A 26,365-nucleotide genomic window follows, 5' to 3' on the forward strand; every position below is an offset into this window, starting at 1 on the left:
TAGTTTAGTCACCATCATGGTCCACTCACTCTTCCATCCCAAGGCTGCCAATAAGCGGGGCTAGTTGTGATGGCATTTTTTATGATTTGGACCTATCTGCTGGTGGAAACTAGACTAAGACTTGCCAAGTGCATTTTACATGGGTCACCAAAGAGCTGGATTTGAATCACAGGAACAGAGGAATTGCCAGATTCAGTCAGATCTGAGTGTAGTATCCTGTCTTGGACAGGTTTCAGAGTAGCAGCCGTGTTAGTCTGTATTCGCAAAAAGAAAAGGAGTACTAGTGGCACCTTAGAGACTAACTAATTTATTTGAGCATAAGCTTTCGTGAGCTACAGTATCTCACAAAAGCTTGTGCTCAAATAAATTGGTTAGTCTTTAAGGTGCCACAAGTACTCCTTTTCTGTCTGTCTTGGACAGTGGCTACTACCAGACGCTTCAGTGGAAAGTGCAAGAAACTCTGCAGTAGATGGATGTGTAATAATCTGACCCCCAAATTAGGTTTTATCCTGATCCTTAATAGTTAGAATTTGTTTTCTGTCTTGAAGCATGAGGTTAATATCTCTCCCAGAATTTTTATTTAGCATTAACTATTATAAGTCTAGTTATTCTTGTTATCTTTGAGTGCTCCATCCCTTTTTGAATCTTACTACATTCTTAGCCTAAACAATGTCTTGTGGTGACGAGTTCCACAGTCTAATATTATCAGTTTTGAATTTGCCACCTTTCAGTTTCATTGAATACCCCCAGGTCTTGTGTTATGAGTCACAAGGAACAGAAACTTGCCAATCTAGAAGTGAACTGCTCTGTATTTCATTGTCTATCAAGTCCCCCATAACTTTGGGAATGCATACTTTTATAGCTTTATATTGCTTATGATGGTGGCCTAAGTCCATGGAGGTGACTGTGGGATCACAATGCTTTCATTATGCATAGTATTACTGTCCCAGACAACATCAATACTTTTGAGTCTCAGTATTTCCATAGGTCACGTATCCCTGGTCACTGATTGGCCAGCTGCGGTGTGGGTTGTAGATGCCAGGATAGACAGGTGGTGTTGGACGAACATAGCTGAACAGGGCATGCTCCTGATTAGGCTCTATCTGTGGGAGATAAATACGCAGCTTGTCCAGAAGGTGACCTGGCCAGAAGTTATTGTCGTGAGACTTGTAGCTCAGATTGGACCACTTCACGTGCAGACGTCTGAAAAATATGAGCTAAATAATCAATAACATATTTTTATAATGCCTTTCACTTAAAGAAACCAAAATGCTCAATTAATTATATTCATTGTCCAGGGATTTCTTTAGCCATCACTGAAATACAGCCAGTTGTGGGGTGGAATGTGGCAGCTGTTTAACAGGAACATGGCAGAACAGCTCAGGATAGAAAGTGGCAGAGAGCCACAGACTGAAATAAAACCATAGTCATGGGTGGCAGGTATCATAGGTTGGGGGAGGCTGTGCCTCCCCAAACAGCCTGCTGTGGCCCCGGCCATGCTCTTCTCCCATTCCCCTCCTGCAGTGCCTGACGCTCTGCCCTGGCCCAGGCTGGCTGGGGCTGGGCAGCCTGCTGCAAAGACTTGGGGCAGCTGGCGCTGGGGCTGTGCTGCCCACCTAGAGCTCGGACTGTGCCACCGGCAGCCAGGCGCTGGTGGCGCTGCGGCCGTGCCACCCAGCGCTTTGGGGCTGGGGCACTGCGTCTGTGCTGCCCAGTGGCCCAGTGCTGGGGGTGCTCTGGGCTCCTGTGGGGAAAGGGGGCTACCCTCCCCCAATGGCTGGGTCACTGGCCACCCATGACCACAGTAAAAATGCAGGTAGAATTATATTAAATTATATGTATTTATAACCCACCATATGGCCACCCATATTCTGGTACAAATGCATCTACATCTGAGGTTATAGCAATATACCTACTCTGTAAAACTATACCAGTATAACTGGTAAAACTCTCCCATACTGACAAGGCTTCAGAACTCCAGTAGCTTCTGATGAAAGCTGTGTCTGACTGGTTGTTGGGAAAAAGTGTTCTTGAAGCCAGCCTAGCTATTGGTTGTCTCTGCTTCACTGTTATATATGGAGTAAACCATTCTCTGCACAGACCTTGTTAACTGTTCATAATCCTCAAATGACATCCAGCTGCCTCTGTGTGCCTTCCGCTTTCCATGCATTCTAGCAGGGAAGATAAAACAGGAATCGTTTCAAACTGTGAATACACTTTTTGGTAGAGATCTCAACCAACAGACTGGAAGCTCATTGGGGAAAATTCCCTTGTCTTTCTACTTGTCTGTAAATTATCAGGTGTATCCATGGAGCTACGTAAATAATAATGCAGTGGGAAAAGATTCTGAATAAGTAATTGTACATGTGCTACACGTTCTGTTCAGGTTTTCACCATCATCATAGTACATAGGAATACTTAACATCTGTATAGCACTTGGTAAGTTCAAGGCACTGTACAGACATCAATGAAGCAATCCTCCCATCGCCCCTATGAGGTAGGTGAGTAAATAGCACTAGCCCCTTTGTACAGATGACAACACACATTGACACCAGGGCAACCACACTGCCTTCAGTGCAACCGTGTCAGTGTAACTGAGAGGAGAATCTGGGTCACTCACTGTCATGATCTTATCAGAGGCTGCCCCCAAATGTATTTCATCCCACTACAGATACATACCATATTCGGTGCTCTATTGTGTCTCGCCAGAAGGGCCAGCAAAATGAGGTTTGGGTAAAGAAGAATGAATCACAAAATGGCAGCAGGAGTATTTCGACGCATTGAATCTGATTCTTCTCTTACTTACATTCACGTAAGTAGTTGACTTCAGTGGAGTTACACTGTTGTCAAACCAGTGTCAGTAACAGGAGAATTGGGCATAGTGTGTGTGACTTTCCCTTGTGTCTCATGGACACTGGAACACAGGGCCAGCAGTGGAAACTGCTTGCTGCATACCTAAAGCAAACATGGTCATCTGCTATAGCAGTGGTTTTCAAACTGCAGATCGTGACCCAGTACTGGGTCATGGAATGGAAGGCACTGGATCGCGGCGGCTCTGGTCAGCACCGCCGACTGGGCCATTAAAAGTCCCGTCGGCGGTTCTGCCTGGCTAAGGCAGACTATTCCCTATCTGTTCTGACACTGCGCTGTGCCTCGGAAGCGGCCAGCAGCAGGTCCGGCTCCTAGATGGGGGGGCCACTGGGCTCCGTGCGTGGCCTCTGCCCCGAACACTGGCTCCGCATTCCCATTGTCTGGTTCCCAGCCAATGGGAGTGTGTGTGCGGGGGGAGGCGGGGGACGCTGCCTGCGGGTGAGAGCCTTCCGGAGCCACTTGTGCACTTCTGCCTAGGAGCCAGGCCAGCTGCTGGCCGCTTCCAGGGCACAGTATGGTCTGTGGTGCCAGGGCAGGCAGGAAGCCTGCCTGTGCACCCCTGCTGCGCTGCTGACCGGGAGCCACCCGAGGTAAACCTGCGCCCCAATCCCCTGCCCCAGCCCTGAGCTCCCTCCAAACCCGGAGCCCCTTCCTGCACCCCAAACCCCTCATCCCTGGCCCCACCCCAGAGCCTGCACCCAGAGCCCTGACCCCTCCCACACCCTAATGCCCTGCCCCAGCCCAGACCCCCCACACACACCCTGAACCCCCCATTCCTGGCCCCACCCCGCAGCGCTCAGCCCTGTACCCCAACCCTCTGCCCCAGCCCTGAGCTCCCTCCCAAACCCCTCATCCCCAGCTCTGTTGGGTCATGGGCATCAACAATTTTCTTCAACTGGGTCACCAAAAAAAAAGTTTGAAAACCACCGTGCTATAGTGTAGACATGCCCTGGAAGAGACACTTGAGCTAGTGGAGGAAAATTCTCATTCCCCACCAAAACCAACAACTTTTGTTTGCTTGCCTAACCCTCCAAAAAGCCTGAAGCCTGCCTACTGATGTTGTACAAGCATCCCTTTTAAATATTATTAAACTAAGACTGGGGCACCATTGTGTTAGCATTTGACATACGCCAAGTCTCTGCTCCAAAGATCTTACATTCTAAATAGACAAAGGACAAGAAGAGAAACAAAGAAACAGAAAAAGTGAAGTGATTTGCTCAAGGTCACACAGCAGATCAGTGGCAGAAATTGGAAAAGAACCCTGGTCTCCTGACTTCCAGTCCAGCGTTTTAGCCACTAGGCCATGCTGCTGCTTGGAGATAAGTCGCTATAGTTTATAGCCCACTACATGGTCCACTACAGTAGAAACTCTTTGAACAAACCCATTTTTGGCATCCCCTTTTAATGCATTTCTTAATTCTTGTTTGCTTAAAAGCAGTCGTCTTTGGTGGTGACTCCCATCCGTTGTTGTGTAGGGACCCCCTGGCTGTCTGATCTTCCGCACGTATGCTCCTTCTTTTATTATTTTGTCTCCTGGGTACAGCAGGGCTGTCAGGAAAGAACACAGTTAAAAACAAAGCCATAATAACTGTATGGCACATGACCTGCTAAACGTTTTGAATGGATTATGAGCTCGCTGAAGTGAGGGACTAACTGAAATGTGTTGAGTCTGGCGTAGTGCAGGCAGACCCCGTGCAAGCTTAACCTACAGAGCTCTCCCAATGCTCTTCAATCCTGACCTGCAGCACTCCCGCTATTCCAGTCCTGCTCCATCCCACATGTGCCAGACCATCTCTTGTCTTCACCTGCGGTATCTCTTGCTCTGCTGAGCTGGAATCTCCTAACACTGCTCTACCCCAGGAGCCTCAATCCTGATCTGGAGCACCCCTTGCTATTCCAATCCTGCCCTAGCTCTCTCAATGTATTTTAATCCTAACCAGCAGCATCCACTGCTAGACCAGTCCTGTTGCTGTACACGGAACTGCAAATACCCCTCATTCTTCACCTATCTACTTAAGCGTCTGTTTCCCACCCTAAAATAAGAGCCATGCATTTGGGCTGGCGAGCAAAGCTTAGCCTGAATTGTTCTGAGGTAGCACATTTACACCAAGCCCAAGGTTTTGCCTTACCTTTTTCCAGGACCTTTTCGGTAAGTGGAATGTTATATTCTTTGCATAATTTGAGACACTGCAGATAGACCATGTAGCAGGTCCTTCGATGCTTGTCCGTTATTTCCCCCATTTCACTATCCATTGTAGATGGCAAGCAATGTTCATCAATGGCCTTGTTTCCAGATCTCACCAGTCGACAGCATTCCAGCCATTGTATTGGGTTGACCTTCGCCTGCAAGTAAATGGCAGGTCCCCATTAGTGTAGCTGGATAGAACATTTTCATGGCCAAAGGTCTAAGTGAATCCCTGGTGTAATTCCACTCACCTCAGTGAAGTTACGCTAGGGATGAATGTGGCTCATAAGGCACCATTTGTGTGTACAATGGAATTCTGTGCATGCAACATGGGTCACACTGTTTTCATGAGCACAGGCACCGGTTTGTGGATGAAATCCATCTTGGGTAGAGGGCCAGTACAAGGCCCATGCACACTCATATCCTGCATAAGCCCCATTTCAAGTGGTGCATTAGTTGTCTGCACAGGAGTGAATTGCACAAGAGTTTGCACTAGAAAACATTGTGGTCCTATTTTTCGGAGATCTTTTGAAAAACTGAGCCTTATAGTTTTGTTCCCCTTGCTCTTGGAATGTCTTTAGCATTAATTTCCATTACAATGTGTGCCCTGGAGATTCATCAGACCTGGGAGGTGAGATTGTTAGTTTCAGAAGGTGCAAACAGCTGGGCCAATGCACCCTGGTTTTTTTTTTTTGTTTGTTTGTTTTAAGAACCTCTCCCAGCAGCAGTGCTACCTAGTGGTTACAGCACACAGTGCTGGGAGCCAGAACTCACTTTTTTGAGTTCTATTCCAACTCTGCTACTGACTCATTGTAAGTCCTGCTGTGGGATATATAGAAAACAAGACAGGACAAAGTACTTGCAGATATCCCATAGGGACTAATCCTGTTTTGGTGAGCAGATGGAGTAGAAAAGATGACCTGGATGGACTTTCCATTCTGGGGATGTGTAGCTCACGAAAGCTCATGCTCAAATAAATTGGTTAGTCTCTAAGGTGCCACAAGTACTCCTTTTCTTTTTGCGAATACAGACTAACACGGCTGTTACTCTGAAACCTTAAATTTAGCGGTGCCTCTCTTTACCCCTCTGTAAGAAAAGGAATAAAATGCCTATACCTCAGAGTGCTGGAGTCAAAATTAATTGTTTATAAAGGGAGAGCGTCAGATAGAAGGTGCTACATACAGAAGGGCAAAAGATTACTGATCAATAATATTCACATTAAAAGCCCTTGGTTTGATTTGTTTTTTCTAAACTGCTATTTCATCCTCAATCTATCAGACACATGGGAAGGCCTGAAATGCAAAGCATAAGTAAATGAATAATTTCTCTGCAGATATGCAGTACCTTCTCCCATCGTTTCCTCTCTCTGCATCTCTTCCCAACCTCCTCCATTTCCTCATAGCTCAGAGGTCTCTGATTCGGCTTGGTGTGGATAAGAGGAACTTCTAACAGCGTTAATTTTGCTCCAGGTTTACTAGGAGCAAGTGGCTGTGTCTCTTTGGTTTTGCCAGCAGCAGATGCTGGACGACTAACACTTTTAGAAAGAGCTTTTTGGGTGTGAAGCCGGGGACATGCTGTAGATTAACAAGAAATGAAGACATTATCTTAGCATGTAGCGGAAAATAAACTTCTGAACTGATCAGAACTCATGAAAGAATGAACTGTGCTTTCTGTGCAAATTTGAGTTAGCAACAGGCTTAGACTGGAACCCTGGATACCAACAGCCTTGAGCTTTGGATCCAGATTTGTTGCCAGACCCGCATTTTACAGCTGAACCCACCTTTAGTTTGAAATGATTCCTTGAAGTGCTTTATTAAAAAGTCTTGAAAGTAAATCTTCCTGGATTTATGTTGACCCTCCTCCCCCGCCACCTTTACAAATGATAACACTTGATTCACAAGAGCTTTACAAAAGAGGATGTGTCATTTATCCACATTTTATACATAGGGAAACTGAGATACAGAGAAGCAGACTGACTTTTACAAGTAAATCTCTGCTGGGGCCAAAATCCAGATCCCCTGATTCCCAATCTCGCAGCTGGACTATGTTACCGCCCACCTTTATTTGAGAGAGAATTTGTTTGACATTAGATAACATTGATCGTACAGCACTGTTTCCCAAAGTGCCCACTGCAAGGAGGACTAGCTGGGGGCAGAGGGAGTGGAGAGACCAGAACTAGCTTGAGGGAGGATGAGGGGGCAGAGGGTGGCAAGAGCTCTCCATTATTCTCCAGACTCTGACTCTCAACTTTCTGTTAAAAAAAAAGGGAGTCTCTCGCTGTTATGGTTTCAGAGAAAACCATCAAAATGTGACCCAAACATAACCGACGCAGGGATGTCTGCCTGAAGTAGCAGGGAGCCTGAAACAATAGCTCTGCTGCGTGAGCTGCTTTGTTCGGTTCAGTGGCTGCTCGTTCAGAAGCCAAGAATGATGCCTTAAATGTCAATATTGTTAACCATTTAAAAGCACGTAAGAAAAGAGAGGGAGGATCATATTATGAAGACTTAAAATAAGGGGAGCCCTTTAACGACACATGGCAGAGATGGAAAGTGGCGTGGTGTCTGATTTCATTTTCCTAAATGAAAGCTCAACTTGCAAATGCTTGGCAAATGCTGCCTTCTGTCACATTCCTTCAGAATCAGACCTTTGTTTCCCAACAACAGTGGTAGAGATAGGTCTGAACTGGGGGAGAACTAAATTGAAACCCTCCAAATAAGTGTTTGTAGGAAACATCTGAGCACAGGACTTGGTGTGAGGCACCCTGAGTTCTGTTCCCAGCTCCAACACTGACTCACCACTGGGCCTTGGGCAAGTCACTTAACCTCTCTGTGCCTCAGTTTACTCAGCTATACAATACAAATAAAGATGCTTACCCCAGTGGGATATTTGTCTTTAATCCTATTACTTTAATAATACTGTGGCCTTCTCTAGTGTCTTTCCTCTGAGGCTCTCAAAGCACTTTAGAAATATAAATTAATTGCTCTGAGGAATAAGTTAATGTTTGCAGGGTATTTTGAAGCTGTAAAGTGCTATGTATTTATCAGCACTTCTAGGTATTTCTCCTTTTACCTCTTGACTGGTGAGACTGTAGCATAAGGTAACACGTGCACCGGGACAAGCTTTCACGTAGAGATGAGCCAAGGAGGTTGGGTTTTGGTTTTGCAAAACCAGGGGTGGCTTGAATCTTGGTTCCATTCTATCCAAACCCCCAGAGTTTGAGTGGAAAGGTATTTGTGTAAAAGGTTCTAGTTTTCAGCCATCTGGCTGGAGGGGGCCAAGAATGTCAACCAAATTCTGGAAGGGATATTAAACTTAGGGTTTAAGCAAATCTCTATTAGTGACCAGGATGAGACCTAATGTGGGGGGCAGATTATCCCACATCTGCTACTGCGGGGATCTTACACGTCATCTGAAGCATCTGGTGCTGCCCATTGTCAGAGACAGGATGTTGTACTAAATGGACCTGGGATTGGACCCATTGTGGCGATTCCCATGCTCCTAAGAATGAAGAATAATTTTCCTACCGCGGGTTCCTTTTTCTTACCTGTTTTTGCCTCCCCAGGTTGTTTCGTCTGATCTCTCATTGTGTCCAACCATATATTTTGACATTCAACCAGATCGTCACTGGTTATATAATTCCCACGTTTTGAAGAAGTAAGGAAGATGATCACATCTTCCAGGTCATTGTCACTGATAGGGACTTTGGCCTGTAAAAAGAAAAAATTTCAAATGTGATCACAATAAGATTGAAGGCTGCCATAAAGCCCTAGGGACCAGTTCTGCAGTTCCTCCGTGTGCACTACTACTATGGTACTGAAAGATGGTGCAGCCTGGTGGCTGGAGAATCACAGAAATGTAGGGCTGAAGAGATCTCAAGAAGTCATCAAGTCCCGCTCCCTGTGCTGTGGCAGGACCATATAAAGCTAGACCATCCCTGACTTTCCAGTGATGGGATTCTACAATCTCCCTTGAACCCTATTCCAGACATTAACTATCCTTAAAGTTAGAATTTTTTTTCTAATATCTAACCTGAATCTCCCTTGCTGCAGATTAAGCCCATTACCTATGGGAATTAAGATCCATGGGTTCTAGTCCCAGCTTTGCCACTGAGAGGCTGGGTGGCCTTGGGCAAGTCACTTTGGCCTTCAGTTTCTCCATCTGCCAAATGTATATTGTTACTATACATATTAGAGTTGTATCTAATGGCACCATCTGAGATCAAGACTCTGTTGTGGTAGGCACCGTACACATACATTGTAAATGACAGTCTACAGACAAAGGGTGGTATAAAAAGGTGAAGTGACTTACTCAAGTCACACAGCAGGTCCGCAAGACAGCCATGAATAGAACTTGGGTGTCTGGAGTCCAATCCAGTGCCCTCCCCACTGGACTACACTGCCTCTCCATTCACACACTTACCTCACAGCTTGGATTGTGAGGCTTAATTAATGGTCTGTAAAGCATCTTGAGCTCCCTCAGAGTGAAGGAAGCTATATTATCACTGTTATGGAAATCAACAGCAGATCTGAACACAGGGCAGAATCTGAATCGGCCTGTGAGTTTCTTTTGGACAATGTGGCTGTGGATTTCGTCCTCAACTGGGATTCACTCTATCTGGGTTGTGGAGTAAAATCTCTGCAGATTAATTCCCCATAGATCATTTCTAAAATCAGTGTAACCACAGCGAGGGGAGGACCTGTCGTTGTAAGATCAGCCCTTATCATTGGCTTCAGGGGAGCTACTCTAGAGTTACACTGACAGAATTGGGTCAGAATTTCAGCCTTATATTCTTAACCTGTTTTCTGCATACCCCCTTGATAACTTTAATGAAGTCTGATCTCATGAACCGCTTCTTGTCCTTATCCGCCTTCCTGAATAAGTCCACCATCTTGAGCTTTTGTTTGTGCAGAAGGTTATGCAGTGTGATGAGGGACTGGGGATAGGGAGCGTTGATAAGGGGGATGACTCCTCTTTGAGGAGGCAGGTCGTGCTTTGGCAGCAGGGTCTGGAAGAGATTGAAGAATAATCATGAGATCAGTTTCATCCTAATGAGAAATTCAGTCAGGTTTCCTGGCTCAGGACATAGAAATGTGAAGAGTGTAAACTGATGGAGCATCAGCTGGTATAAATCGGTACAGCTCCATTGACATTAATGGAGTTATATTGATTTACACCAGTAAAGGACCTAGCCCTGGCATGTTCCAGGATGACCTTATTTTGGATTCAGTCTTTCCTCACCCTGACTAGAGGCCATATAATCTCCTCTGCCTCCATGGGCAGAGGCAACTGGAGTCCAGGAGGCCTCTGTCCTGGAGACCCACAAGAGGGAAGTGCTTCCTCTGCAGTACTGTTCCACATTTACCCCTGCCCCCAACACTGCCCAAGTCACTCCATGAGGACTACGCGTAGTGTAGGTGGTGCTGATGGGAGAGGTAGGGCCAGCTATAGAAAGCTCTGAACTTCCTGGATGCCCAGAGGGGGTAGTGGGGAGGAATTCAGCAGCACCAACCTGCAGGGTCTTTCACCCCAGGGTTTTCACTATAATTACTGCAAAAGCTGCATTGCCAGGGCACCATAAGGATACAGGGGAGCAGGGAGTTAGTACAGAGGAACTTCAGATGGACTGCCCTGTGCCCTGTCGATCTGCAGCTTTAATGGATGGAGCTTTCAGCTAATTCCAGGAGAGTGCAGCTGCTGCCCCCAAAGGTAGAATTTCAGAGAAACTCCTCCAGTGCAGCCTGGCTGAATTACCTCTTCCTATGCAGAAGTAACTAGTCTCCAGGGGAACAATCTGAATAGGTTGGTAGTATAATTTTCTCACTTTCTGTAATCTTACTGATGAGAATCTGCAAGGATACCTGACTGATACTAGCACCTATAGAAAGAGAACGGACCTGACTGCCCTCCAATCTCCCTCTGTTTAGCTACAGTTGTTAAATTCAAATGACCAGTGTAAGAGTGAGGTGTGACTTCCAAGGGCTGCAGTGCAGTAATTCAAAGGACAGAGGAATGAGGCATACACTTACTTCAAGATTTTTGGTCGCAGCTAACTGCCTTTTAGCCTTCCTCACTGCTCTGCAGTCTTGTAAGTTTTCCAGGACTCTATCTTCTTGCTCGGAGGTGCAAAGTTTTTGACGTAGCCATTTTTCAACATCCACAAGGCTATCCAATTGAGACCGGAGCTTTCTCCTTTCCGTTATCCAAGCTTCCAGCTTTGGTAGATCATCTGCCTCTGAAGGTTCTTCTGGCATGCGGGGACAGCTTTCTACCTCAGTGTGCACTTGCCAGGCAGCGGCTTCCTCCTTTTCGTCGATGGCAGTGGTCTGAATGGGTTTTGAACCAGCAGAAGCTGGTCTTACCATCAGAGGTGCGATAATAATGCGTCGTCTGGATTTGGGTGGCCCAAATATACTTGGTTTCACTTTAAAGAAAAACTTTGGATACAAATCTCTGAGTCTGTATTGTTTAAAACAGTGCTGTAAGACCAGTTCCGGCTTGACGCTGGTAGTGTCTTTGAGCAAATCTTCCCCAGTCATGGTGTCCCCTTAACTAAAACCAAATGGAATTGTTTCAAAATTCAGTGTTAATTTTGCTTCGGAATATGTGTGGGATCGTTAAAAAAATGACAATGAGCTGAAATCACATATGACCTTCCAAAGCTAAGATGAAATAATACATGATACAATAAAAAGGAACCTAGATGGACACTACTGTGCAGACAATGCTAAGGCCTCCTTATAATAAAATATAAGAAATTAATCATTTGACATTTACATTGCCCCTTTCAGAGCATGGGACGGGGACTCAGGAGACTTGGGTTCAATTCCTGGCTCTGCCTCTGACCTGCTGGGTGACACCTGTAAAATGGGGATAATAATACTGAACTACTTGTAAACCACTTTGAGATCTATGGATGAAAAGTGCAATGGGAAAGCTTGGTATTATAACTATTTCATCAGAAGAGAGGTTGGGGAAGAGTGTCAATATGAAGTTAGAAATGGGCTGGTCTTGTATTATTCTATAGTTTTGGTCCAGTAAAAGACTGCTTTAAACACAGTAATTCATCACACAACAGGCTCCTGAACCCTGGAATCTCTCTAGTCCTGATTTGTGTTTATTAGCATTCACAAAGTATAGGGCATGACATCACAACCCTGGAAGAGGCTCCGGTTATCACGCTAATTTTCTAGTGCTTCATATTGCTTTAGAACAAGTGTAAGAGGTAGCATGCTCCTTGTTATTTGATATGTATGCATGCGTTTCCTGCAGCCACCAGCAAAATGAAATTTGCTTCACTTTATAACATATTAAGCCGCTTCGTCAAGAACCAGATCAGCCAGCTGGGTGTTGCTAATGGCAAGCCGACAACCTCAAGCTGCTGATGGAATTGTTTAAAACGCGGGACTGGACAGCAGGCACTCCTATGCTGAGGCTGGAGTGAGTGACAGCTGCTAAGGTCGCTGCTGTAGCCATCAGACCCAGCATCTCAAGCTAAACCATCTCAGCAGAGTCAAGCCAAAGTGGACCGGCTCTGAGCGAGAAAGGGCTGCCAATGGGCGTGGCGTTGGCACCTTCGCCTTCCCATGCAGCCGCAAAACGGGCCGGGCCAGAGCCCTGTCCTACCTGGCTGCTCCCAGAACAGGCTGGCTGTGCCGCTCCGCGGGCGGGCCAAGTCCGCACCCAGCTCCACCGCGCCGCCCCGTGGGCAGGGAGCGAGGGAAGGCGCCGTTCGCAGGGGGCCCCCCAAGGCTGCCCCGGAGCTCAGGTGGCCGCGGCTGCCCCTCTCAGGGGCACGGGGCGGGAGCAGGACCCCGGGTTCTCCCACGTGCACGTTCGTTGGCGCAGAGCCTGGGAAATGTTGCAGTTTGGAGACCATAGCAACGGCCCCGCGGCCCGGCTCCTGATTGGCTGAGGAGGGATCGGCCTGGAGGTCGTGTCGGCCACGCGTCGCTCTCCCCAGCCCCTGGGCTGGCCGGGAGCAGCGGGAGTCCGCTGGCTGGGACCCCTCAGTTGAGACAGCCCCCTCCCGCTTTGGGCATGGCGAAGGGACCCCTGCCTGGGGCATCCCCAGGGCTGTGAGGCCTCAGGTTCCACGCTCCCTGCCCCGGACACGGTCCCTGCCCAGCGGGGCCCCTTTACACCGCTCCGAGTATTGCCCCAGTCTGAGACTATGCATCAAAACTCCAGTTCTCGCGGCAGCGCAGTCCTGCCGTCTGCATGGAGATGGGTGTGAGCCTTGTTTATAATGACCGAGGAGCACATAGTCAAAGGCTTTTCCCAGCCGAGGGATTTGGCATTTTATTAATATCTATAACGCATAGCTTCTCCACCAAGTCACAATAGCAGCCAGAGAGGAGGGGGCAGTCCCTGCAGTTGCAAACAGTTGTTTTCACTTCATACTGTACTCTTTTGGTGAAGGGGAAAAACGAATCTCCAGTACATGTTAATTTAATGACCAAGTCTGAATGGGTGAATCATTCGTTGCCTGCGTAAGGCCTCTCAACGGATGTTAAGTCTGTTAACTTTCTGGACCGAATACCTACTATAATTATATGTATTGCTGGGCTCTGTTGGTCAGAGTTTTAAGGTCACCATCTCCAGAACATGTGGACTCCAGAATCCCTTTGGATAGAAAAGTATCTTTTATGCTATGTTGTTGTTTTAAATAAAGAGTTAATGGTAACCTTTAAAAGAGCCCCCAAATGTTTATATTATATTCTTCTTAAAATATCCCCCACTTAAATAAATCCTGCTTTTCTTGGCATTGTACCTTCATATACTATGAAGGTACATATACTATGAAGGTACAAACAGTTAGATATTGCAAAAACTACTAAATAAAACAATTACCAAGTATACAACAGATGTGGAAGTCTAGAGAGGTGGTTAAAGCAGGGGACCAGGAGTCAGGAGAAAGAGGGTTCCATTCTGTTGTACATTAAGGAGTCATGGTATGGCCTTGGGTAAATCATTAAGGGCTTGATTTTCTGATGTGCTGAGCATCTCACCTCCCACTGAAGTCAGTGGGAGCTGCATGTGTCCAGCACCTTTGAAAGTCAGAACATTAACCTCTCTCCATCTCATTCTTTCCATCTGTAAAATGGGTCAAAAATACACACCCAGTTTGAGATGCATAGATTAAAGCTGCACTCTATGTATAGTTCATTAGATGCTTCACAGGGTGAAGGCATTATGGATTAGATTCAAATGCAGAGCTTCCACCCAGTCCTTGCACCAACCTTTACATGTTGTGTACATACTTTTGTAATTATAGATTCATCTTTAGGACCTGTTTGACTCCTTTAAATATGGCAAATATAAATTCAGAAACAAGGATTTTACAGCAGCTCAGGTGTTAAAAAAATCGTATTTAAAAATAAGGCCCATTAATCAATATCCCACTAGGTTAGGCCCCACTGAAGTCCTGTTCTGGACCTGATTTTGTGAAGTGTTTGACTTCAGTGGGAGTTAGTTAGTGATCTGATTTCTGCAGGATCAGGCCCACAGTATGCTAAAAGAAAGGCACTACCTTTCTGGATGATAGCAAGAAATGATGAAAACTAGTCTATCGAGTTAATCGCTAGTGAGCAGTAAAAACAAAAAAAATTATCAAAGGACGAGTAGTTAGCAGGGCTGTAAGAATGTACAAGGTGTCAAAGTCCTGCTCAGCATGAATACAAAACTGGTGATAGTCACAAGTCAGCTGCAGGAAGCTCTTTAAAAGTTAGCAGTTAGGGGCTGATCTTGCAAACCTAACACCAAGCCTAGTGAATACTACCATGAATAGCCCGGTTACAGTCAATGAGGTTATTCAGTAGTAAAGCAGAAGTGGACTGATCCAAAATCCATTAAGTCTTTCCTTTAACTCCAGTGAACATCGGATTAGACCCTAAACTTGTAGCTGCTGCAGGATCAGGCCCTTAGCTTGCAAAGTTAGCAATGGGAGTTTAAGGGTTCTAAGGACCTGCCCTCTTCTCTTCTGGGATCCTTTGACTTGATTACTCACAAGTAGCCAAAAAAAAGGAGTTGGATGTTTCTGTCCCATCACTAGATAGGTCAGAATCAATACTTATTTGGCAAAATAAATAATTAATAACACTTGGATTTCTATGGTAAGGTAGCATGGTGTTAGTTAGTTAGGTGAAAGTATGATATCACTTTAGTGTTTGCAGCACTAACAAATTAAAATACTTATAAAAAATAAATAAAAAACTTATCAAAATTTATTTTAAAATATCAATGTTTATCAGCTTTTAATTACAATGATTATGTGGGTTTGAAAACATGTTAAACACAATCAAATATTGGAATTAAGCACTCAATGATCAGAACTAAAAATGTGTAAAGAGAATATAGGATGTTTCCATTTCATCTGTACATATAGCCAAGAGCAAGGTGTTAAGTACCAAAAAGTGAAGTTATATAAAAACATATCTGCATTTTTCAATTAAGACTCATTTTTTCATGGTTTTCCCAGAGCCATGCTTGGTATGTATTTAACTTGTGATCTTGTGGATGTACCTGAAAGAGAAGGAAGGCATCAGAACTAATGTTTTTAATAAAAATGTCTTCTATAAAAATCTCTTGCAGTACTGAAACATCTGCCTGGAATATCTCCACCCCCAGCTCGGAGCCTACTTTATAGTTTAGGGGTATTTCAGCATGCTGATACATAAAAGATCTAAGCATGCATGTTCTTGAAATGCGGGAGTAAGTACTAATCATGCATGAAGCACCACTTGGATCAACTGAGACGGCAAGTCACACAATAACCTTGCTAAATGGAGTACAGCTGCTGTTTGCAACCATCTGTAAACAAGAGAAGAGCCTAGTGAGGATTTTGGGTTGCAGTAGAGGGAGGAGAGGCAAGTCAGAGCAGATGCTATGCTCTTGCAGACGAATAAAATAGGAGGTACCCTGACACATCACAGAGACCACTACCAATATCAAGATGGGGAAAAAAAAAATCTCACAACCGATCCAAGAAACGTAAAAGGAAACTGAAGGGGGTGACTTGTGTCAGACTGACAACATCTTGTAATATCCTGGACAAACTTTATGGAATTAAGCTAAACTTTACTGAATAAGACTTAATACCTTTTGGACTCCATTAAAATTAAAATGTATGTACCTTCTCTTGTAGGAGGAAAATGCTAATGTATTTCCTTCATCATCACCCAAAGGGCCGGATTTCCAATTAGGCACATAGCTAGGGGCACCGGTGTTCTAGGGGAGCCTAACCTCTCTAAAACTGTGTGCAACACAAAAGATCAGCTGTAGGCAGGGGGGCCGCTGAAGATGCTGTGCCTACGGGTGCGTAAGGTATAAATCCAGCCCTGAATCCCCTGGGAGAAGTATGCATATACTAATTCAAACTTGATTTTCCATGGATGAAACAGACAAAGTGTTTCTAGATAAATATCCTGTTTATAAACTGGCTCACAGCCTTCTTCCTGATCCAGCAAAAAGACAGGACTTCTAGTCCGTGAAGGGCCCCAATCCTCAGAGGATTGGAAGGACTTGGCCTACTGAGGCCCTACATGACCGTGTGCTCTTTGAGCTGAAGCTGCGATGATGGGGTTTGGAAGGTCTGCTCCAGCCAGAGCCCATGTTAGTGTTGGCATGGTCTATGGTAAGCCTATTAGCGTGCACGTAGGTTCTTGTATTGTTTTTAATGTTTTCTCTATAGTGCTTTTAGTTTAAGAAAAAAATAAGCTTGCATAGAACTGTGTGGTAACTTATAACTACTGACAAACAGAAAAGGAGTACTTGTGGCACCTTAGAGACTAACCAATTTATTTATATTGACAAACACTCTGTTATCAATCTGCTTGGTCAGATACTCCCTGAAGAAGGAAGCAGGTGTGCTTGAGCAGCCTGCCTCTGCTGGCAATAACACAGTAAAAGGCAAGGAACTGTGCAGCCTGGAAATAATCTGGTCAAAAGAGAGAGAAAGACGCAGGTCTCCATCTATGACAGGTAATGGCTGGGAAGCTGGAAGCCTGAGTAGTACATGCCCTTGCTGGACCACTGAGACAACTGGGTGCCCTGAACTGAGACAACTATCATTAGCCTTTAGGTGCCTCCTTGCACACCCAGGCACAATTGTAGGACTAGCTCTTGGGGCTATTCACATCAATATGGACTTGCAGGATCAGGCCCATAAACAATTCAGTCTATGAACACTTCTTAATTAAAGTTGACAGATGATTTCTACTCTATTTTATTTTTAATCCACATCATTATATAAGGCTTGATCCAAGGTCTAACTAAGTCAATGGAACCCAGTGCGTTCAATGAGCATTGGATCTGGCCCTTAGAGAATGACAACGTCACTTACCTCCTTCCATTCATTGACACAGAAGATTCTGTATGAATCATTGCCATACTTTCCAATCCCATGCAGCTCAATAGGATACCTCCATTGCTTTGTCAGATACTCATCTAGAGAATATAACCCCATACTTCACCAGGTTAACATGTAGAGAAATGTGCCTCAGAAAATATTACAAGAAAACATTGGTAACTCACTGTAAAACTGGAAAAATCCCATTTTTAAATTAAAACATCCAAATCCCCAGTTTAGACTCTTTTAAACTCTATAATTTTAACTAAATGTATTACATTAGTAACAGGTGAAAAAGGAATGATTTCTAAGCAACCCTCACTGTGGAAGACAGCTTTAAATGACTACATAGCAAAATCTACACAGTAATGTCTGTATTTTAAACATTAAAATACAGAAAATACTGTAGTATCTCATTGCAAAACATATCAACCTTGCTGATACTAATGAAGTTTTTAATTCTGATAGTCATCTCAAACCAAGGGCCTGCTCCTCCATTACACATGTTGTTGTATCTTTGGAACACTGAAGGAAAATCACAGAGCTGGGGTTTATAATGCCACTTTCTTACTGACATCAGTTTAGACTGCTCTACGCAGACATGTTCAAAAGAAACTACCTGAAAATTTGATAATGGTCTTCGCTCTGAGTTCGTAGAGGCCAAGAGGTTTAAGCAACTCTGACATTTCTTTCCAGTCTGCAGTTCTTGCTACCTCAGGGGAAGGATATTTCTCCAGAAACTCCCAGAGCACAGGTATTGCCATCTTACCTAGGCAGAGGTAATATGTTGTGAAGAGAAAGGCTACATAGTAACTTCCTCTCTGTGACTATCCGAAGTATGCATTCTGAATGTTGTTGATGAGGAAGATGCAAATTATTTAAAGTTGTTTATACTAATATACCTTAAGATAGTATTATTTAATCCTTTCAATATTGTAATGAAAAACTTAGTAGCTAAGGCCCTGATCTTTCAACAATCCCTAACAACCACATCAGACCCAAACTCAGCATTTACATAAGCCGATGCAACTCAGACTGTGAAACTGGTATATAGAGGTTAAGCTTCAGATCATATCATATACCTATTTACCTGAGGTCTTATTGAGAAATATGGTTGCAATGAGGAGCTTCCATGGATCATGAAAGAGCGTTTCCTGGACCAAATTAAATGGAGACCGAGGAGGAGTCCATTTCCTGAAGGCCTTCCTTCTTGGTGGGCTTGGAGCTACACACAAAGAAAATATGGGAAACTTTACTGAGCAGTAAAAGGTTGATTTCTCCCCTCCCCCATTCTTTTAAGAGACATTGGAGCAGACTCACCCCCCCACGCTCCCACTAACGCACGGAGAGAGGGTAGAGAGTTTATTACTCCTGTGTTATGACACTGCAGGCTAGCCTAGCCCTGTGGGTTGCCCTAATTTGCACCTATATTTCTATGGGTGCAGAATTGCCAGGGCAAAGGTCTGCTCAAACCATACTCACCCTCATTCCGTCCCCAGAATGTCTCCTGCACCCAGGGTCACTCTGGAGGTAGTACAGAACTAGCTTGGCATCTGGATGTAGAGATCATCTACATCCAGAGGTTCCCTGTAACTGGGGCTGTTCTCTGGGGAGAAGGGGCCTTACAGCTACCATAAATTCCCTTAGCATCAACTAAGTACAGAGCAGGTAGCAGATGTGTGGGCTTCACTTCTGATACAGAGTAACAGCCTTAATGGGTAAAAAGGTAGCTCAGTCTCAGAGCCCATTCAATCTGCAACTTCTCTGCTGAGACAGTCACCAAGAATGCCAGTTAATGCAAAATGTGATGGTGGTTTGTGCAATATGGACACCTGTCTGCTAGGTTTAAAATGAGACAACAAAAATCCTCTCACGTAGGCCACAATGGTGGTACCTCTCAGATTAGTAATGACCAGGTCTGGATCTGAGCTACTGATATAAAAGTGAAATGCTCCATACCCCCATTACTAATCTCTTAAACCTTCCAATCCCCCCAAAACACAGCTTTCTTTCCCACAGAGAATACTATACCTTCTTTACTGTATTTACTAGAAAAATATGGACTGGTTTTCCTTCTCTCTACTTGTGTTCTTGGGATATAATCTTCTAAAAAGAAAAAAATACCTGGAATTATCGCTATTAAAATTCAAAGGAAATGAATGTGAAATGGAAAACAGATTTTTTTTTAAACTTTTCATGAATCAATTTCCTCTTTATCTTGGGGTGGGAACAAGAACTTTTATTGGCACTACTGTATGTAAATGAGAATTAGTTCCGCTCTGATATCTATCAATATTTCAGAATCTGTTAAAAAAAAAAATCTTCAAATGACAAACCCTTAACAAAAGTAGTCATATCTCAGTGAGTCAATAGATGCTGCACAGGTATAACTGAGGGCAGAATCAATGAACTATTATACTAACCTCAGAATTAAATTAAACAAGGTTAGTTGTATTTCTTGAATCAAAACCTGGCCACTTTTGCAGTAATTTAAGAAGTTAATTGACATTTGGAGAGTAGTGATCATTGTTACATTAAATCAGAGAAAGTGATGGTGTAATTTCTAAATGTGAATAAATCTACTTCCTTGGCTTGAACTGGTTGGTTCACAGCATTTAGCTACTATAATATCTGATGCTCTGTATGGTAAATATGATAAACAGATTAGACAGACTCCAGGCAAGCAGATTTAGAAAGTTCTAACCATACCCAGTCACGGAGTAGGCAGGCCTGAAACAAACACTCCTTTTTTGTAATTGGTTTGGAAGTATCCCTGATGGAATTTTAGAACAGTGCTCTGCTCTGAAATGTATATACCTTGCAGCATTTTCACTGATGTAAAGCTTTTCTTGTCACAAGGCTGTGAAATGCTAATGTCTGTTTCAGTGCCAGGTTTGAAATCCTGGTTACCCGAATTTACCCAATCCTTCTTATTCGCAAATGCACTCAATCCTTGTCTTTCTGCAATATTCTTGTCAGATTTCATAGCAGCTACATCATCAGAACTCTTCTCTGCACATCCTAACTCTCCCATGGTTCTTGACTCCGTTTCTGAGAGAGCAGTTACTGGTCCAAGATGCATCTCTGATTGTGATTCTGAAGTCATTATTTCATCCTTTGAGAGTGTGTTTGCTTTTCCAGTATCTGTGGGGTTTAAGTTTTGATTGTCTATTCTGCCTCTATCAGAAACACAAACATCTTTCTTTCGCCGGAATTTTTTGATTTGGCTGCCCTCAGCCTCTTGTTTATTACATGATGCTTTTCTCTGCCTTTTATTTTGGCTGTGATCTGAATTCCTCTTTTCTGAGCCCTTTCTAGCTTTCTTAATTTGAGCCCTTCTTCCAACTGCTCCTTTTTCTTTGACCTTTATGCAACAGTCCTTTGGCTTAATGTCTTTAATGACCAAGTCCTCCCTGGCCTGCAGATGGATGGAAATGTTTTCCAGCTGTTCATTACTGGTCTGCAGCTCCACAACTTTAAGTTCTTCTTTACTACTTTGCACACTACGATCTTGTGCTTTACTGTTACATTCTTTATTCTGTAATCTTAGTCCCACAGCTTCTGCACCGAATCCTTTGGCTCTTGATCGAGTTTTGCTCTGAACAGGAGCAGTAAAGTCAAAATCTTCTGGTTTAAGAACAGTTTCTCCATTTTTACTAAAATATGCCACAAGTGCACATTTGGATCTTAACTTTGCTCCTTGAGGACTATGAAATGAAAGAAAGTTAAATGATCAATGGTTATAGTTTCCAATCCTTGCTCTTAAAACAAACAAAACTGCACCTTACATTTCTGGAAAAAAAAAAAAGCCAAAAATGTTACCTGCATTTTCCAAAAAATAATCTCTCAATATTTTTTTTAAACGCTGAATATCTTTTAGACAAGCCTTCTATCAAAAATATTCATACAAAGAATAATTTACAAGTAATAATACTTTATACTTTCATTTAAGTATATTAAAGTATTTTACAGCCTCATGCTACCGTTATGAACATGTAAATATTTTTATTTACAGATTTCCATAATATTAGTATGAAGTACCAAGAAGTTAAATGACTTGCCCTAAGTCAGATTCAAAGGCTCCTGAAATCAACAGGAGTCTATTGACTTCAGTGGGTTTTGGATCAGTCCCAGAATAAATCTGGGCGAGGACTGGAACAGAACAAGGACACTTGACTCCTAGGCTCTGCAACACTTACTCTTCACTAAGCAACCAGCAGAATAAGTCTATGTGACATACACTGTTTTTACTTATTATACAGCTTTAATTTCAAGATTTGCATCAAATATTACCTGATGAAATAAACATCATATTTCCCTGCAGTTTTGCCTGACTGTCGTTGCTTTGTGATCTTCTCCCATCCATCTGGAATGTTTTTGAGACATCTAGAAGCCACTTCTGACACAGCAGCTGCATCTTCTTTGCACTGGAGTGTGTTTTCTGCTATGGTCTCAGTACCTTCAATCTGTAGACCAAAATATTCTCTTGTCTCTGTCACTAATTCTTTCCCCTCTTTTTTTGTTTTCTTTCCAATTTGCATGTTACTTTTGTCACTGAAAGCAAATGTAAAACAAAATGATAGAAATAGATCTGTCTGGAACTATTCATAACTACAATATTTCAAGAGCTGCAGAGATTTGGAAAAAAAATTAACTGAAAATAATGAAGGTATTAGCTGGCCTGTTGGAAATATTTGTGCACTGTTCTGTGTGAGACTTTGCCTCTTCTTCACTGGGACACTAGATGCTGGGAGAGCTATGGAAACAGCATGATCAGCCTCTCTCCCATGTGGAACACAAATATTTGCAATCTATACTATGTTTTACATATTGGACTTCAAGTTAACATGAGGAATGCTTTGTCCTGTATTTCAGCAATAACCATACTGAAGATCATAGTCTGGAATACATATGTGTGACTTTGTACTGTATATAATCATGTGCCATAAACGAACCACAGTAGAATGTTAGCCTTTAAAAATAAGCTTCCAAGTGCATTTTTCATGTTCTTTATTTCTTTGAAACATAAATGGCCACCTTAATTAGAGCCCACATAGATAAGTAACATACCGTAACGTATACATTACTAGGGCTGCCACCTGGCAGGTTTTGAACTGCCCTAGCTGATTTTTGTACTGTAGTGCCTTGTCAGTTTAACGTACAGGGCAGGGAGGAAAGGACATGTTAGAGTGCTCTACAATTCACCACCCCAGTTGTCTGGACTGTGGCACCATATTAGGATAAGGTAAGAAAAATGATAAAACAACACAAAAATACACGTTTGTGTAAATTGTTATCTAAAACATATTAGTAATGATTAGCTAGAGTCTGGAGTAGGACCCTTTTTGCTGAGGGGAGCAGGGACGGCGAATGACCAGTTTTTTATATCTAAGAATTGAAAACCCTACACGTTACTATCTGACTATATTAAATGTGTGTTCTTCTCACATGGACTGAGGGGGAAGGAGTGCCTCACATTGCTTAACACCAACTCCTCAACCCCCTTAACTGGGGAGTGCGCCAGTGGAGCCTTGTGCAAGAAGGACGGTGACGGAGCTTTGAAAAGACTGAGGCGGTTCACCCACCCCAGAAGGGGAGTAATGAAGCTGCTTTTGTGAATCTGTATCTTGGTTTAATCATAAAGTTGTTTATATGTCTGGGGCCACTTAAGTGTTATGATTGCTAAATCGGTGCAACATAGCAGAAAACGACTCCACAGCAGTAGGTCTCAGAACCTTATACCTGTCCCAACCCTAGCCCAGGGCCCTCAGCCAGCTGAAACCCAGCCCAACAGTCATCAGTGGCAGCAGGGATATAACTCAGATCCTCTTGTACCAGGCCCCGCCATTCAAGCTAAATGAGACTCTCCCAGAGTGCAGCACCATAGAGCATATGACACATAGCTGAGCAGTTCCAGTTCAGTGGCGCTCTCTAGTTGAGACTTTGTGGCCAGCACACAGAGCCAAGCTGGCAGGGCACTAAACAGGGCCCACAGCGACCGACATACCCACGCAGTACTGGGTTTCACATACCGCACCATGCCCTGCGACGTCACCAGCATGTGACATCATCACGCCCTATGACGTCACCGCACCACGCTCTGTGACATAACCTCCCTGTGGCGTCACCGCACCATGCTGCAGGAGCCCACGTTGTGGAGAAGGACCACTCTGAGGGAACAGACCGCGGCCTAGCCCTTCTGAAAGGCCTCTGGACCTCCTGTTGCTATAGTAACTTTACCTGCCCTCTTGCCCGCGTACTTCCGGAGCCGCCATAGCTGAAGCACCTCCCATGTCACGTGCAGGTATGTCATTCCTGCCCGCACTGCGCAAATGCATAGCTAGCGCACGCCCCCGCAGAGCTTCTCGCCAATAGACGATCCCGCCAAGGGCGCGCAGAAGTTCTCCCGCGAGAACAGTCCCGACACAGACCCATTCCGTCTCTTGCGCATGCGTATTCCAGGCACAGTCCCGCAGAGAGCTCCACGCTTGCGCAGTACTTCCCCCCTCGCGCAAGCGCAGTGCCTATGGGACGCAGCGTTCTTGGCGCATGCGCAATCCTGGTTCAACGTTTGCGTCTCTATCCTTTCCCTTTCCACCTCCTGGCGTCGTGCCGGTTGATTCCAAGCAAAGGGCTTTGGGGTTAGTGCGCATGCGCGTTGCCTGGGGAAGGTTGGGGGAGCTTTAATCTTGTGTAAATAAACAAACAGCAGCCAGGGAAGGGGGAGAGGCAGGGCACCGCCAGCGGTGCCGCGACACAGCAGAGGGGGCTGAGAGAGGGCGGCAGGCAGGCAGGAACACGGGCACACACAGGCGGGGCGGGGCACGGCACGGCACGCTGAGGGGATGAAGCGGTAGTTAGGGGTAGACGGGACAGGGCCGGCGGCGAGGGACGGGGTGCTGGGGAGAGAGGGCAGGGCGGGCGGCGAGGCTGGGGAGAGAGGGCAGGGACGGGGTGCTGGGGAGAGAGGGCAGGGCCGGCGGCGAGGGACGGGGTGCTGGGGAGAGAGGGCAGGGCCGGCGGCGAGGGACGGGGTGCTGGGGAGAGAGGGCAGGGCGGGCGGTGAGGCTGGGGAGAGAGGGCAGGGACGGGGTGCTGGGGAGAGAGGGCAGGGCCGGCGGCGAGGGACGGGGTGTTAGTAGGAGAGGGAGGAATGAGGGCTGCACTGACCTGGAGGGATAAGGCCGAACAATGGTAAGAGGCTGAGTATGGTTTATGTTTAGTATTTTCACAGCATCCCAAAGCACATTGGGCACTTTATGGGGCAAATGGAAAGATGTGGCCCCTGCCCTGGGGAGCTCATGGCCTAATAAGGAATGTGAGGGGGGATGGCAGGGACCTATTTTTTGATTTGCCCCAGCGGAGGGTTTAGGGTGAGGGTCACTGCAGGATGGGTATGCTCATAATCTGATCAGGCATATTACATCTTTGTCAGTCCGTTTTTATTTAATAGTAAATTTCTTATCAATTTAAAACCTCACAATCTCTATGAACCAGTAAGATCTCATGGGTTCTTATTGGGGCCAGGAGAGCAGCAGCCTGTGGTTTATAACCGTGGTTACTAATGTCAATGGGAGACATGGAAGAAACATCAAATATGAGTCCAATGGGGATGGTTTAGTAAATTAAGCATTAAGTATGGAATATACAGAGTTCCCAGAATTCCGAGTTGTGGGTTCCTGAGGGGTAGGGATGTGAAGGGTGGGAGGATGCAATTTTACCCCTTCATTTAAAGAAAGATAAATTGAATTCCAGGTAGTTTACTCTGTGGGTGGTTTTCCAAACTGTGGTTCTTTTTGCTCTGTGTGCACGTTAAAGATCACTCCACACTTTTTTTCTAAGAGTGCTTTCAGTGTGCTTGCCCAGACTTCTCCATAGGGAGGGTAAAGGGTGGCTTTGCTAAACCAATAAGTGGTTAATTTCTCCAGTGCAGTATATACAAGTGGTAGGAAGTGCTTTGGAAGAAAATGCCCTCCCACCTCCAACCAATACTATTTTATTGTATATTGGCAACTTTTTGAAGTTCTGTGTCATTGTGTTGTACTAAACTGTGCTATGGTAGGATTGTCCTCCTGGAAACCAACTGTATATCTCAGGAAAACTTTACTGAGGAATAAATACAGATCATTTATTCCACCTCTCCAGCCCCTATCCCTCCCAACACCAAGTGACAGCAAGGTTAAATATGGGGCCACCTTTCTATTTTGATTGTTTCTTCATCACTGAACAAGAATCTGTTTTTATTTCCATATAACCAACAAAATGCGTACTGTAGCTTGTATATAGTTGGTTCTCATAAACTATAGGTAATATGATGTCAATAGTAAAGTCTGAATAACACAAGGTCTTCCCTATTTTAATGGCCCAGATCTTGCAACTGCATATGCATGATCACAAGTGTCTGTCTACGAGGGTGCAGTTGCAGGTTAGTGACCTGGTCCTACAGTTGGATCTGTGTAAGCATACTTCTGTGCCTGGACAAAGCCAATTGCAGGATGGTGGTCTGGTTTGGAGAACTCCTTATTGCATGTGGGGAAAGCATCATAAAGCTGTTCGACTTCTAGAATTTTCCCCTAAGTTAGATATGTTCTGAGGTGTGTAATAAATTCTATTAAATTAAATCTTTACTCCTTTTTTAATGGCATTTAAACAAGGTTGGAAATAGAAAGTGTGTTTTCTGGGTATTTCTTGTAATATTTAGTGTTCTGTCCTTAATTTTCCCTTTTTGTCTCACTGTCCAGTATATATGATCTTGCCTTTAAACCTGATGGAACTCAGCTGATAATTGCAGCAGGAAACAGATTGCTGGTAGGAGATTGTTTACTCCTCTCCACACCATACCACCTGAATCTAACAATAATAATACAGTAACTCCCCACTTAACGTCCTCTTGCTTAACGTTGTTTCGATCTTACGTCCCTGCTCAGTTACAGGACATGCTTCATTTAAAGTTGTCCAATGCT

The 26,365-nt window shown here is 44.5% G+C and overlaps 3 protein-coding genes across 9 annotated transcripts in view; 1 reads left to right on the top strand and 2 right to left on the bottom strand.

Moving 5' to 3' along the window:
• Positions 1–378: 378 nt before the first annotated feature.
• Positions 379–12,886, bottom strand: EFCAB12 (EF-hand calcium binding domain 12). Its single transcript, XM_073351249.1, has 9 exons — positions 12,680–12,886; positions 11,083–11,605; positions 9,867–10,061; positions 8,601–8,763; positions 6,401–6,630; positions 5,001–5,214; positions 4,254–4,419; positions 2,103–2,171; positions 379–1,203 (listed from the first exon to the last, which is right to left on the bottom strand). The coding sequence occupies exons 2-9, from the start codon at positions 11,590–11,592 to the stop codon at positions 957–959; spliced, it is 1,794 nt and encodes a 597-aa protein (XP_073207350.1). The 5' UTR covers positions 11,593–11,605; positions 12,680–12,886; the 3' UTR covers positions 379–956.
• A 2,402-nt stretch (positions 12,887–15,288) lies between these two features.
• Positions 15,289–23,867, bottom strand: MBD4 (methyl-CpG binding domain 4, DNA glycosylase). Of its 2 annotated transcripts, none has more exons than XM_073351253.1 (8): positions 23,643–23,867; positions 21,696–21,956; positions 20,220–21,109; positions 19,434–19,508; positions 18,493–18,627; positions 18,022–18,171; positions 17,397–17,500; positions 15,289–15,577 (listed from the first exon to the last, which is right to left on the bottom strand). In XM_073351253.1, the coding sequence occupies exons 1-8, from the start codon at positions 23,738–23,740 to the stop codon at positions 15,500–15,502; spliced, it is 1,791 nt and encodes a 596-aa protein (XP_073207354.1). In that variant the 5' UTR covers positions 23,741–23,867; the 3' UTR covers positions 15,289–15,499. The 2 variants fall into 2 exon arrangements, with proteins under 2 accessions (XP_073207354.1, XP_073207355.1); XM_073351254.1 differs by lacking the exon at positions 23,643–23,867 and adding an exon at positions 23,435–23,636 and having other exon boundaries at positions 15,290–15,577.
• A 113-nt stretch (positions 23,868–23,980) lies between these two features.
• IFT122 (intraflagellar transport 122) overlaps positions 23,981–26,365 on the top strand; it is a 49,080-nt gene continuing 46,695 nt past the window's right edge. For 5 of the 6 annotated variants that reach the window (XR_012159779.1, XR_012159780.1, XR_012159781.1 and 2 more), the window contains exons 1-2: positions 24,514–24,596; positions 26,144–26,210. Coding sequence is in view for 2 of the 6 variants with exons in the window: in XM_073351251.1 (XP_073207352.1) it covers positions 24,556–24,596; positions 26,144–26,210 (108 nt within the window). In the remaining 4 variants the exon portion in view is untranslated. Of the gene's footprint in view, positions 24,044–24,513; positions 24,597–26,143; positions 26,211–26,365 lie in introns of those variants that run through there. The other variant, XM_073351250.1, reaches the window with a different exon arrangement.

The sequence above is a fragment of the Lepidochelys kempii genome, chromosome 7 (genome assembly GCF_965140265.1).
Source record: "Lepidochelys kempii isolate rLepKem1 chromosome 7, rLepKem1.hap2, whole genome shotgun sequence".
NCBI lineage: Eukaryota > Metazoa > Chordata > Testudines > Cheloniidae > Lepidochelys > Lepidochelys kempii.

Bases quoted from the DNA above. Each gene is read 5' to 3' on its own strand.
- MBD4 (XM_073351253.1), bottom strand. From the start codon at position 23,740: ATGCATTTGCGCAGTGCGGGCAGGAATGACATACCTGCACGTGACATG. The intron at 19,509-20,219 runs GTATATACATTT...TTTTCTTTTTAG, and splicing joins ATCAGTGAAAATGCTGCAAG to AAGATTATATCCCAAGAACA. The intron at 18,172-18,492 runs GTAAATAGGTAT...ACCTCTGCCTAG, and splicing joins ATTTCTCAATAAGACCTCAG to GTAAGATGGCAATACCTGTG.
- EFCAB12 (XM_073351249.1), bottom strand. From the start codon at position 11,592: ATGACTGGGGAAGATTTGCTCAAAGACACTACCAGCGTCAAGCCGGAA. The intron at 5,215-6,400 runs GTACTGCATATC...ATTTACTTGCAG, and splicing joins AGAGGAAACGATGGGAGAAG to GCGAAGGTCAACCCAATACA. The intron at 1,204-2,102 runs GTCTGTGCAGAG...CATATTTTTCAG, and splicing joins GATTATGAACAGTTAACAAG to ACGTCTGCACGTGAAGTGGT.